The sequence below is a fragment of the Pollachius pollachius genome (genome assembly GCF_949987615.1).
Source record: "Pollachius pollachius genome assembly, chromosome: 2".
NCBI lineage: Eukaryota > Metazoa > Chordata > Actinopteri > Gadiformes > Gadidae > Pollachius > Pollachius pollachius.
In genome coordinates this window covers 6907159-6920538 of record NC_136935.1, presented here as the reverse complement: position 1 = coordinate 6920538, position 13380 = coordinate 6907159, and the positions used below count along the sequence as shown (strand labels likewise).

General features: G+C 46.2%; 1 protein-coding gene across 1 annotated transcript in view; it reads right to left on the bottom strand.

Moving 5' to 3' along the window:
• plpp4 (phospholipid phosphatase 4) overlaps positions 1-13380 on the bottom strand; it is a gene marked incomplete at both ends in the record, with an annotated part of 37370 nt that overhangs the window by 14002 nt on the left and 9988 nt on the right. Inside the window, 2 exons of the mRNA XM_079730822.1 lie at positions 606-696; positions 2724-2832. Coding sequence (XP_079586948.1) covers positions 606-696; positions 2724-2832 — 200 coding nt within the window. The remainder of the gene's footprint in view (positions 1-605; positions 697-2723; positions 2833-13380) is intronic.

Here is a 13380-nt window from a genome sequence, read left to right as displayed (position 1 = left end):
AAAAAAGGAGCAACAAACGATAATCATGACGCAGTTCAAAACAAATGATACGAGGAGTTATTATTCTTTAGAGTTTTACCAGCGATACGGTGCATTAGATGTTGTTGGTTACCTTGCTCTCCATCTCTGTCAACCACACACACACACACACACACACACACACACACACACACACACACACACACTTTTGTGTCATTTTAATTGGATTAACTACCCTGGTTCTTCACCAACATCGTGCAACTACAGCTCTGCTAACACTTAACAAAACAAGATAAAGCGTCTGGTAAAAGCGTCTGATTAACATAATACTGGGAGAAGTTGGTGCTGCAACTTTTGGAATTGGTTTCGTTGTTCCGCACCACATTCCAAATTTCCGCCAATGAACAGTCACGACTGTCTTCAGGCATAGCAGGAAAACAACAGGATTCAGCTAATTACAACCGACTGAAATTAGTGACAATATACTTCAGAGGTCAGCTGACAACTGATTTCAATATTCTATTTAGCATTGTATAATTGCCCTGGATTTCTTTCTTGCTAATCAGGTGAAAGAGGATTCAAACACATAACATGTTCTCCTGCCATGAAATAGTAAAAGTACACACCTAAACACGCCTCTTTGATCTCCGTCTTGTCCGTCCTCCGAATGATCTTCACCACAAATATGACGGCCAAGGGAGTGAGGAAGGAGATGGCCTGGAGGAAGCGAAAGCAAAAACATGTTCAGTTTTATCATCGACCGCTGAGCATCGAATGCCCCGAGGCCGGGGCATTTCCTCTCGCAGGTCGACTACAAGATGGCCTCCGTCGCCTCAGGAACCCAAAAACATCCGTTACTACAGAGGTAGGGTCTCCTGGGAGGAACACAGGTGCACTCTGCTTTACAGCAATCCTCTGTATAAAGGTTTAGTAGTTGAGTCACATCCTCTGTATAAACGTTTAGTAGCTGAGTCACATACTCTGTATAAAGGTTTAGTAGCTGAAACACATCCTCTTTCAAAAGGTTGAGTAGCAGAGACACATCCTCTGTATAAAGGTTTAGTAGCTGAGGCACATCCTCTGTATAAAGGTCTAGTCACTGAGACACAGATTCTACATTTTGTGGGTTATATTCCCTGAGCATTGCTGGGGCTGAATTGACGATAGAGCTGTTTAAACCTTGTGTTTGTAATAATGTTCTCCTTATTTACTATTTAAGCCTTGTATTTGTAATAATGTTTCAGATCTGGTATCTGGTACATCACCAAGAAGGCATCAACATGTGCTTTCCCGGTCGCCATTTTACTTCCCCCACTTAATATGCAAATAATCATGCACACCATTTCATAGATGTTTCCCTACTTCCACTTTCTCTTCCAAAAGGAAATCCTGGCCAGCTTCCCTTCTTGGATCACCCCAGGCAGGCTGACTGGTTCACGATTCTGAACGGTAATTTATTCCCACTGTTATCCCACTGTGTTCCTTCTCCTCTATTCAAATGGAGGAAGAAACCTACTTAGGCAATATCTACAGACACTGTCCCTGGTTGAATAGGGGAGTAGCCAGAGGAGACGAGATGGCAACGGGACGAGAATGTGTCCTGGAACGGACGGATGCGTTCAGGTATTCACATACGCTTTACAATGAGATAAGATCTTTATTAATTCCAGATGGGGAAACGCTTGACGTTTTGCGGACGACGAAGGAGGCTTCGGTGAAGGGAATCAATGCGTCAGGAAACCATTTCCATTATATTTTCTGATATCTATGGGAAAATGACACGGTAGGCCGTCATGAGAGATGGACATGCGTGCAGCCACAGAATGTATATAAATGATTTACAGAAACATTGACACCTCGACGCTGTCAGAAGAAGCAAGGATCTTTCTAGTTCTATCCTTTGCACTGCATTTGATCAGGTCTATATATTATAATGTATAGATGTTAGGGGATTAAGTTTGGTGGAATTCATGGCACGAAAAGCACTGAATACAACAAAATAAGAATAAATAAATGAATAGAACCACAAATGTCAGCACTATTTGGGCGTTGCATCAAATTGATTCCACTTCGCTCGGGGTGCTCTTTAAAAACAGAACAACAAGCACTAAAGTAACAATCAGTCATACACATCTGTAACGAGTCTCAAGCATCAATATCGTCTTTTAATAACGGAGCATTCTTACTCTTTAGAGGAGTGTTTTTAGGGTTTAATTATAAAGTAGAGTCTAAGTTTCATCATTCCAACTTTCCACTGTGACCAGTGTGTGGTGAGCTTTCTAGCGCATATTGGCAGCCGTGCACACACACTGTTACTACACACTGATAGGGGATGAGGTGTCATACCCTCACACACGCACGCACGCACGCACGCACGCACGCACGCACGCACGCACGCACGCACGCACGCACGCACGCACGCACGCACGCACGCACGCACGCACGCACACACACACACACACACACACACACACAGACAAACAGACAGACAGACAGACAGACAGACGCGCGCACACACACACACAAACACACGCACAAACTCACTCACTATATAAAGTGCTCTTAGGAGCCTAGAGCAGGGCTATATATTCAATCAATTAGAGTCACTAAAGTGGGATCGTCTGTGAGCCGTGACTGACACCCAGGGTGCCGTGCGTTACGGTGACCGCAGACAGAGACGCGTGGATGGGCAGCAATGGGGCGATGATGATGGGGGTACTGTGGTGGACCGTGGTGCCACTTACAAACATGACTCTCTTGGGGATGTGGTCGGACTCCACCAGCGGGTTCTTGTACAGCCACAGCTCCTCCGGTTGGATCACGCGCTCGAAGGGCTCCAGGAACTCAGTGAATCTGTGACACACACACACCCAAACACACACACACACGTAGGCACACACACACGCAAACAAATGAACACAGACAGACACACAGGTACACAGACACACACGGATAGGTACACACACACACAAACGCACACACGCATGCACAAACACACACGGACAGAAACACACCCTCACACAGACACACACAAATCCAAAGAGAGACAGAGGGAAAATATTAATATTGATGAACATGAATTTCAATTTATGGCACGATTTAGGGTAATATAAAGAAGAAATAAAACCCATGAATAAAAGATCCATCAGATTGTGGTGAATAGTAGATTTAGAGTCTAGCTCATTGCTTCATAATTACAGACGTCAAGATTGCGATCACAGTAATACGAGCTGCTGTACATTTGAGCCTCACTACGTTACCTTTAACAACCCCGCCACGAGCTACGCTACGCTACGCTAACGACACACAAAAGGCTGTGTCATTCTACCCTGTCTCCAGCTGGGATCCCAGCCTCCCTGATCAAACTTCCACTTAATGAAAATGCCCTGGGTGATTACAGACTGTGCTCAGTGAAGGAGGCGCAAAGACGTACCCTATACACACAAACACACGCACGCACGCACTCACGCACGCACACACAAACACACATACAGACACACATACACGTACACCCGAACAGATGCTGAAACCTCATTCCTGACACACACACACACACACACACACAGCTGGGTCGGCCCCTCCTGGTTTGCAGGTCATTAACCACGATGTTTGTGTGGCTGTCATCCTGGCTGCCGTCAGCCACGGTGAGGACCCTAGTGCCTCGGTAATGAGTTTCGACAGAGGTACGTGGGAGAGCGCCCGAGGGTGAAACCCAGACCTTGACCGCCCCACGGCTCTGAGCCTTTGTTCCACTTAACCTGAGGACCAAAGGCCGCTTACAGAGAAGATGTTCGCCAGCCAACGGCAGGTTTACATGGAAGTATGGAGTCATCACACACACACACACACACACATACACTCTCAGATTACTAGTACTGTAAAACGTTTTCGTGGAAATGCATTGGACTGCATTTATACAGCACTTTTCTAAACAGTGCCCTCTCAAAGCGCTTTACAATATTGCCCAACATTCACCCATTCATGCACACATTCATGGACACATTCACACACCGAGTGCGGAGTCAACCAGGGTCACAGCCAGCTCATCAGGAGCAGTGAGGGTCAGGCGTCTTGCTCACAGGCAACTCGACACTCAGCTAGGAGGAGCCGGGGATCGAACTAGCAACCTTCCGGTTAGCAACCGACCCGCTCTACCTCCTGAGCCACATGCCGCCGTGTGATGCAGCGGAGGATGGAGGGGGAAATAAACGTTATCTTTTAAGTGGGATTTAATTTGAATGATATCTGTTGGGTCATCCAGCGCTGTCTCTGTCGAGGTGTGGAGGACCGTGGCTTTGGGCCAGGGGCCCGGTGTGTGAGTAATGAGTTTCAGCACTGACTCCTCTACGTCGATACTCGCCTCAAGCAAACAGCAGAGCACCAGACCTGCTGTGGTGGGCTTGACGCGTTGCGGGAGTTTTGGGGGGTGAAGGCCACAGGGTCAAATTAAAAGAGGAAATTGTGTGTCGCGACGATGTGTCAGGTGTTTGTGTGTGTGTGTGTGTGTCCTGAGGGTGTGCGTGTGTACGGACACACGCTCAACTGTAAGCACAAACCAATCCACATACACGCACACACACTTTCTTGCAAGCACCTCACACACCCACACCAACACGTACACACACACACACAAACATATGCACACAAACACACACATACACACACAAAGACTTGCCTACTCAGTATGGTCTTGAGCCTCAAGGTCTCTGGAACCAAAGACGCTACTTGTCCAATATCAGGTAACCCTTAATGAGAGGAGCTGAATTATGTACGCTTTAAAAAGCATCTCCAGCAGGTTGCCTTTTAATTGTCTTCTTCTCTTTTGTACTATACAGTTAGGACTGGGACTGAAGCTGAGACGGGCTTTCTTATTTTATATTATGTATAATTCCGGTGATAAAGATGTTACCTTACAACTTACAACTTACCTTACAGCTTTCTCCGGCTAATTAACAGGTATGAGGCAAATTAATTTAACGATTCAAAATTGTCTTGGGATAACGGCTGGACTTGTTTTTGAAACACAACACGCATCAACAGGCCAACGAGAACATGGCGTAACATGTGGGTAAGACGAGGCAGGCAGGTAAGACCCCAGGAGGGTCTGAAGCGAGACCTTTGGTTCTGCATCCGGAGAGTTATGTGTCGTTGTAGCTTCTCCTCCCTTGACCTTATGAATAGGCTTTGTTCAAACAGGCTCCCATTGTACCGTGTTCTCAGCTCACTTCAGGTGAACCGTTATATTTTAGAGAATTACAACCTTCCAATATCTCTATTGAATACTCAGAGTTACTATGTTTACTGTACTTTTTTGACATTTAACTCTGACAGATGTTTCAAATAGAAAAGGTGGAAAAGGTGCGGTCTGGACAATATGCAAAGACCAAAGACCTAGCCAAAACCGAAATAAGCTAACTCTGCAGCAACACCTACAAATGTTTTCTCTGTTGTTCAATCTTTGTACATTAAAACATCTACATCGAGTAAAAAAGCAGATATTTGTATCCAAAGTGATGTTAAATGGCACATTAATTACAGAGCAGGTGGGAGTTCGGTTTCTCAGTGAGAATGCAGCCAGACCCCAAACCCAAAAATGTAACGATAAAACAGACAAAATGGTGGTGACAACACACCACACCCTCCCCTGTCCTGCCCTGTCCCAGTAGTAATGTGTCCAGTACTTTCTCTCCCTCGCTGCGCCAAGGAAACATGTGAATTCATTTTCATGGCAATCCATCTCAATCAATCACCTTAGTGGTGTCACATTAGAAACAAATTGTACATTTTCAACACAGCCCTCAATGGCACAAGGCCAGCACAATACTGGAATTTCTAGACAAACTGAAGCCTGTCTGTCTCCATAAGCCGAACTGAGCCTTCTGGGAATGTCTTTGGGGAGTTTGTTTGTCCAAGTTAGCAACAGCAACCAGACATTTCACGGCATCGTGTATTTGCTATGCAGGACACGCACCTGCTGTAGACACAAGAGGTACACGCACCCATAGGATGTGAGGTAAAACAGAAGAATAACTGTGCGTGTGTGGGTGTGTGGTGGTAGGCAGTGTTTTTATGTTGCCTCTTTCACCGTCATTTTACTGTTCCTTCATTCGGCCACCCTCATTCCAGCAATAAAAAAATCCTGAAAGTACATGAGCGGTACTCTCAAGACCTCTTCCATAAAACCTCATCGACTCCAACAGCAAACTCCAGCCATAAGCAAGATTTATCAATTTACAAATACAGAACTATACGATTCAAGACACTGATACGTGGTTTGCACAAATATGAACCAAAACTGGCAGAAGTATGGGTTGCCTTCAAAAACATAAGCTTGTGAAACAAACAACCAATATCCCTAAATCATGTAAAACACAGCGTTTCAGATAGATATTAATTGTTCCATAAGCTCCAGGCCTCCAACGCTGGGAGGGGATAGCTAGAATGTTTATCTCATATAGGAGCATAAGGCTGTCAAATTGATGAAGCATTTTCTCCCTGTTATAATGTAGAAGTCAAGATATAGCCATTCAAAATGAACACATGGGTTGACAGGTTCCTGAATTTATTTGAGTACCTGCAACATTATTGGTTATATATTCATACAGCCGGGGTAACCTTTAGTATTACAAACACAGCCCACACAGCATGCAAACCAATTTATCATGGCAGAACTGTACGCTAATTGCTTTAGGGTTACATTCTAGTTTGAGAATGAGTATGTCTATGTGGGTGAGTGAGTGTCTGAGTGAGTGAGTTTGTTAGTGAGTGAGTTTGTTAGTGGGTGAGTAAGTGAGAAGGGCGAAAGTGAGTGTTTGTATAGGTGTATTTGTATAGGTTTCGTGTTTGTGTCATGAAACCTATACAAATCAGAGAGTCAGAGAGAGAGAGAGAGAGAGAGAGAGAGAGAGAGAAAGAGAGAGAGAGAGAGAGAGAGAAAGAGAGAGAGAGGGTGTGTATGTGTGTGTGTGTGTGTGTGTGTGTGTGTGTGTGTCTGTGTGTGTGTGTGTGTGTGTGTGTGTGTGTGTGTGTGTGTATGGAGGTGTGTGTGTGTGTCTGTGTGTGTTTGGATGGGTGTATTTGTATAGGTTTTATGTTTGTGTGTATGTTCATGTGAGTGACACAAAGGGAGAGAGAGAAAGAGAGAGTGAGAGTGAGAGTGAGAGTGAGAGTGAGAGAGAGAGAGAGAGAGAGTGAGAGAGCAGAAAGGGAAAAGGAGAAAGCAACCCATTAAAAGTGAATCAGTGGCAGTGAACCCCACACAGCCTCTCAATACTAAACAGACAAAGGCCGTCTCGCCTCGGCATGGCACCTCCATCTATTTGATACCTCATCACTGACTATGTTGCGTGCCAGTCCTCGGGTTCAGAGCTGAAGCGCTCTGCCGGGGCTGTGGCCCCATTGAAGTGCCACTCACAACCAGTAGTGTTCCCTCGCTGATGCAGTCTGCTGAGGTGCTCAGTGGAGATAGTGGATACTGAGGTGCTAAGAGGGGATAGCGGGTTCACAAGCAGGAGAGGTTTGCTCAAGTAGAGCAGTGCGGTTGTGTTCACCGTCTTCTTGTGGCTACTCTACCGGACCTTTTTCGACTGGCTTTGTCTCGTTACAATGTGGTCGTATATACAAATTAACGATGGTTCACTCCTAACTTGTAAATAGTTAAGGGAGTTATTTCTTGCCCTCTGGGTGGCTAAGGTCAGCGGGTGTCATAAATATATGTCCTTTTCAGCCCTTTGAGACTGTTCCTGTGATTAAGTGCTATACAATTGAAATTTAATTTAATTTAATTGAATCCTCCATGTCGCCCGCACGTTTCACGTCATCCGGTCGGCTTTAGCCACACCCCAGACGTTGTAATGGTACAAAGCTGTTACGAAAATGGCAGAGCAGTTCTTTCACGAAAGATGACAGATGATCTCTAAGTGCTCCATCTCTGACAGTGGAGCGATTCATCAGCGGTAATCCCCAGGTGTCGGTGTCAGACATATGTTCTCCAGCCATCAGGTCAGACAGCCCAACCCCAGGGGGAGCTCACAAAAGAAAGAGGAAGACACACCACGGTCCCAGCCCAGCGATTCATCATACAGAAAGGCCATCGCAAATGCATAGAAAATGGATTACGCCGCCTTTCGCAGTCCCAGTTATAAGCTGTGTTGGGCTGACATATTGACAAGCAGTCGAGAAATTCCCTGGTGATAAATTAGATATGCAGCCCAGCCATCAGGCAGATGGTACTTTGGAACAGCCTCACAGGTTTAAACTCTTACGCCAAGGCAAGTCCCCAATTTCAGAAAGCATCATTCAAAAGGTCTGGAATTTATCTTTCGGCTCTATCCCCTAAACGAGTGTGTGTGCGTGTGTGTGCGTCTATATGTGTGTGTGTCTATGTGTGTTTGTTTATGTGTATATGCGTCTACGTGTGTGTCTATGCATGTGCATATGCGTCTAAGATTGTGTGTGTGTTTGTGTGTGTGTGTGTGTGTGTGTGTGTGTGTGTGTGTGTGTGTGTGTGTGTGTGTGTTTGTGTGTGTGTGTGCAGGTGTGTGTGCAGGTGTGTGCATGTTTGTGCATGTGTTTGCGCAAGAGCCCGTCATTTGGAAAGCCGGCCGGACCGTGCCTTCCCCATACAACAGAGTGATTTCGCCAATATCGATTATTTTCAGGGGGATCAGAGCTGCCAGAGGAAACAAAGCGTCTCTTATTAAACCACCACAGCGTCCAACATCTAACTCTGAGCCAAGCAGGGGGGGCGGTGATTGGCTCCCTGCAGGTCACTGTCCACTTAGCGGTCAGGCCTAGAACGTCTCATCTCCTGGGTGTCGGGACTCCTCTGGGCTCCCTGCTGTGACAGCTGTCCGTTGTCCGTTATGAAGGTGTTTTGTTCTTTTACAGTTGATTCAGTATGGGTGTTGGTATAATTGATAGTGGGCCTGCTCTCTCTTTTTGTTTTGCTCTCCCCTCCCCCTGCCCCCACCGTATCTCTCTCTGCACCCCAGCCCACCTGCTCATCATTCAGCACACCTGTCCATCACCACGTTGACTCCTCAGCACTACAGCTCCAGCTCCAACAGCCAGAACTCTGGGCCAGTCTGTAGTTGGACAGTTTGCCAATACCTGTCCTACCTGTCTTCAGGATAACCAGTACCTGGATCCCCAGTCCACCAAGCCAGCCATCATAGTCCACCAAGCCAGCCATCACATTTAGGGAAATTATCAGATTATTTTATCCAAAGCAACACACAACGTTCATATACGTTCATACACACATTCACACACCGACGGCGGAGTCAGTCATGCAAGGCGCCAGCCAGCTCGTCGCGAGCAGTAAGGGTGAGGCATCTTGCTCGACACAATCCCCGAAGACCCGGGGATTGAACTAGCAACCTTCCGGTTACAAGTCAACCCGCTCTACCACCTCAGCTAAGCCGAACACTCTCAGCCAGCCCTCTCAATGGGGATCTGGTCTGCCAAGCTTCCTTCTTGATTCACCCTCTGACCTCAGCCCAATCACCAGCCTGCCACGATCTCATGACCCCCACCTGGGTACTATAAAGACTTTATTCTTTCACCGAACTTTGCTTGTCTGGGTCAAGCAAAGGTAGGTCCATAACACTGGGGGAAGTACCAGAAGGCTCTCAATGTCGAGGCAGTGACATGGACCTCGGAGCTTGTAGCTATCCCAGAGGAAATCAGAGGTCATGTCCTCTTGATATTGTTCGCTTTCTGTGCTGCATCTTTTATCAAATCAAGAAACTTAAGTGGAAAGGTGGAGCATAACCAGAGCTAACAAACCACTCCATCTGTAGATAATGTTGCAGAGGTTAGTGCGTACGTGCCAGTCTTCTCTTTCCCATCGTTCTCTCAGGGGGAAATGTTCATACTAACTTTGTTTTACCTAACCAGCCCAACGGAGAGCCCTTTGGGATTCTGTTAACGGATTACCATCTAGGACTTTGTTAAGCTCTGTTGGGCTGTGTCATTCTCTCTCTTATTTCATCCCACATCACTGTCTCTCTTCAATGGCCTGTCTGTAAATCATGATTATGTACCAACGATACACTTTGAGATACTCAGGGTTCAAAAAAGGACCTTTATAATTCATAATACCATTCTTAAATATTGGTCTAACTAAGTCTCTTGACATTACATTATAAGTGTGGTTTCAACCGGAAACTAGTTTCCCATTCTCTCTGAAGTTTCAAGCAGCCTCATATTTTGATACTTTTAAGCGCTTCTAATATTCTCATCATAATTAAAGTACAAACCAGGGAAGCACGATGAGTCAAAATCTTCCTTTCAAGGCGCTACTCTGCCATTCAAAGACAAAGACAGACGTTTGAATCATTCCTGAACCTTATCAGTAACCCTGACCCGAAAGGCAGGGCCGTAGCCAGGGTTTGAAAATGAGTGAGGTCCAGGGGGTTGGGGTGCTCTGCTTGCTCACGCACCAACAGATGTCACACATGGCAGACACGAAGTAACAAGTCTCAACTGAATTAAGCCTTTACTCATCTTGGATGAGTTCTCAACCGCTGATTTTGTATACAGTTGTATTTCAGATCATATCTTACTTTTTATACTCAACAAATATGACCGAGGTCCAGACCTCAAACGAACAACAACCAATCAACACTCATTCTGCACGTTTAAATCGTGTCTCTGTTCCTTCCTCCTCCACTATCCCACGCTTGACTTCCACCACACTCCTGTTGCCTCGCCAAGCCATAGATCCTGCTGCAGGAAATGAGCCCAAAGTCAATGTAAGACGACAGGTGATCAGTCAGACGGGAGGAAACCAGCTCGAGTGTTGATGTATGAGTTTGGCTGCAGCCGGAGACAGCGAGCTGCTGTGTTGAGGGATGGGGTGAGCTCCTTCCTATCACCACATCTCTCTTCTCCACCACAGCTTTGTTTGGTCGCTGTGCCTCCCCGTCTCAGCCTCAGAGCTGACGTCACGTTAATCCTGGGTCCGAATCCAAAATACACCCTCGATTGCCCACCTGTGGGTGGAGGCTAAGGCTGAGAGAAGGTCATGGTTCTCTGGTCCTGTATCCGGTCAACCGAAACGCAATTTTCATTCTGCTACTTCCTGTCAGCGCGGTATACGATAGTGAGCAGTTCCCGGAGTGGGGGCATCACAAACAAGACAAGAAGACAATTCCAGACATTTTTATTACGAAACAATATCCGCACACTGAACCTGTGTAACTGGTGTGTAACACCCATGTAACTGTAAGTCCCGCCCTTCACCGCTACACCCACTTAACCGGAAGTCCCGCCCTCCCTCTCTCGCCACTACACCCACTTATCTGAAAGTCCCGCCTTCTTTCTCTCGCCATGAGCATACATTTGGAGCACCCCATAGTCAGGTAAAGTAACCTCCCTTTTCCTGTCAGTTTAACATTATGTCTGTGGCAGTTCAATGTATTTTTACGTGACTTTTTGTGTCTGTCCTGGTGCACTGCCATACCTCAATCAAACATTCCATAATTAAAGCGACGAGCTACATCTGTGGTTTTCCCACTCTGGAAAGACTCTATCCAGGTCAATCCATGGTTAGATGAGGACGGCTTGGAATGAGATTAGTGGAAACATGACAATTTAAAATCATGGAAACCTGCATCACTAATCAAAATCCTGTGTTGGCGTGGAAAAACCAGTGGGGAAGAGTGATTTCACGTCTCGATAAGCCCGTTAAAGTGCTGATCAACACCTGGCGCTCGCGAGCCTGCCGGATATCACAACAACTGCGTACGTGATAGTACGAGAAAACACCAGGAGAGTTGCAAAAGCAGGACAGAAATAGTCTGCTGTGAATGATGGATGTCTCTCACAGCAGGGGCAGGCCTACTTAGCATCTGAATGAGGGCCCTGTCATGAAACACACCAAATCAATAGCGGTCCACACACAATAAGGACTGTCTTTCTGTGCTCTTTCCTGGTCGCGGAATACGTCTGAACAGTCGGAAGCCCTTGGCCGCAAGCTGCACTAATTAGATTAAGGGCATTGGTCCTGGTGGTGGAAGGTATAAGCTGGTTGACCGGGGATATTGCTTTCAGTTAATGACCCTCTTTTATTCCTTTCACTACCTGACCTGAGGCCCAGAGGGTGTCTCTCGCTCCCTGTCCCCACTGTCTCTCCATTCCTTGGAGTCGATCTATAGGTTCTATACTAGAGACACGGGCCTGCGATGAAGACAATAAATTAAACACAGCTTTAATGTTCACCAGGATGATCTGGAGTTCTGGTGGACATTAAAGCAGTTAAGCTGTCAAGAGTTTTCTTTTGGGCCACCCAGAGTTGTGGTATATAGGTTTTAGACACACATTGTATTGTAGTGGCTGGGTAGGTGACCTGCTAAGAATGCTAAGGATTAGTCTGAAACCTTGGAACTGAACTCGGAACACGGAAGCAAGAGCAAATGGCGGACTATTCTGAAGATCGTCAGGTAGTGGAAGAGCGTTGTACAAAGAAGGAAAAATGAGAAAAAGCATTGCTTTCCATAGGCAGAGGTCTGCAATATCCTTTAAGCCCTTTATGTAAACAGTTGTTATGGTAACCGTTGTCTTTAATGTCCTGGAAATGAAAACATTATGCTCTGCATTATTCATGAACGCGGCGGTTTCTTCCTCTTTTAAACACCACAGCCCTCAACACATTGTTACATTACAAGACGGATGGGTAGAGAGATGGATACGGACGGAGAGAGAGGCGGGCAGAATGACATTAAAGTTAGAGTCTCAAGGGGACGCAACCATGTCAAAAATTCTCAGCCCCGTCACAAGCAGGAGAAAAAGAACGAGATAGGACACAGAGAGCAAAGGAAGGGACCTGGGAAGGTAGGTGGAAGGAGGGAAGAGAGACTTTAAGTGACATTTACAGCAAGGTTTTAAAGGCTGCCTCCCACTTAGTTAGCAGAGACGGTGAGGAAGAAAGAAAAGAAAATAGAAAAGACAAGGTGCTGAGGATGATACACAAGATCGATATCTATCACGTTGTGTAATTACCCTTTCACACCGTCGGAGGGAAGGACACTGAACTAAGGACATAATGAGGGGAGAAATGAGAGCTAAGGCCCTCTGCCCGGGCCACAAGTAGACGCTGTCTTGTTAACAGGATTGCCCTGAGCGCCACTTTAAAGAAAGATGATATCTAAGGGGCAGGGGCCGATCTGCGCAATCAGCAGAAGGAAACGAGGTATCGCTACCGATACCGCAGAAGAACAGTAAGGGATAAGGGATTCGTAGGAGCATATAACAGCCGGCCCAACAAAATACCTTTTTCGAACTCTATGATTTCCCAGAAGGCACTGCAAATGCTCAATAGGTCCCAGTCGCTTACTGGGAGTGCCATGAAAATGGATTGCCTTCTTCACTTCATTTTTTAACTTAGATGCTGCCCGC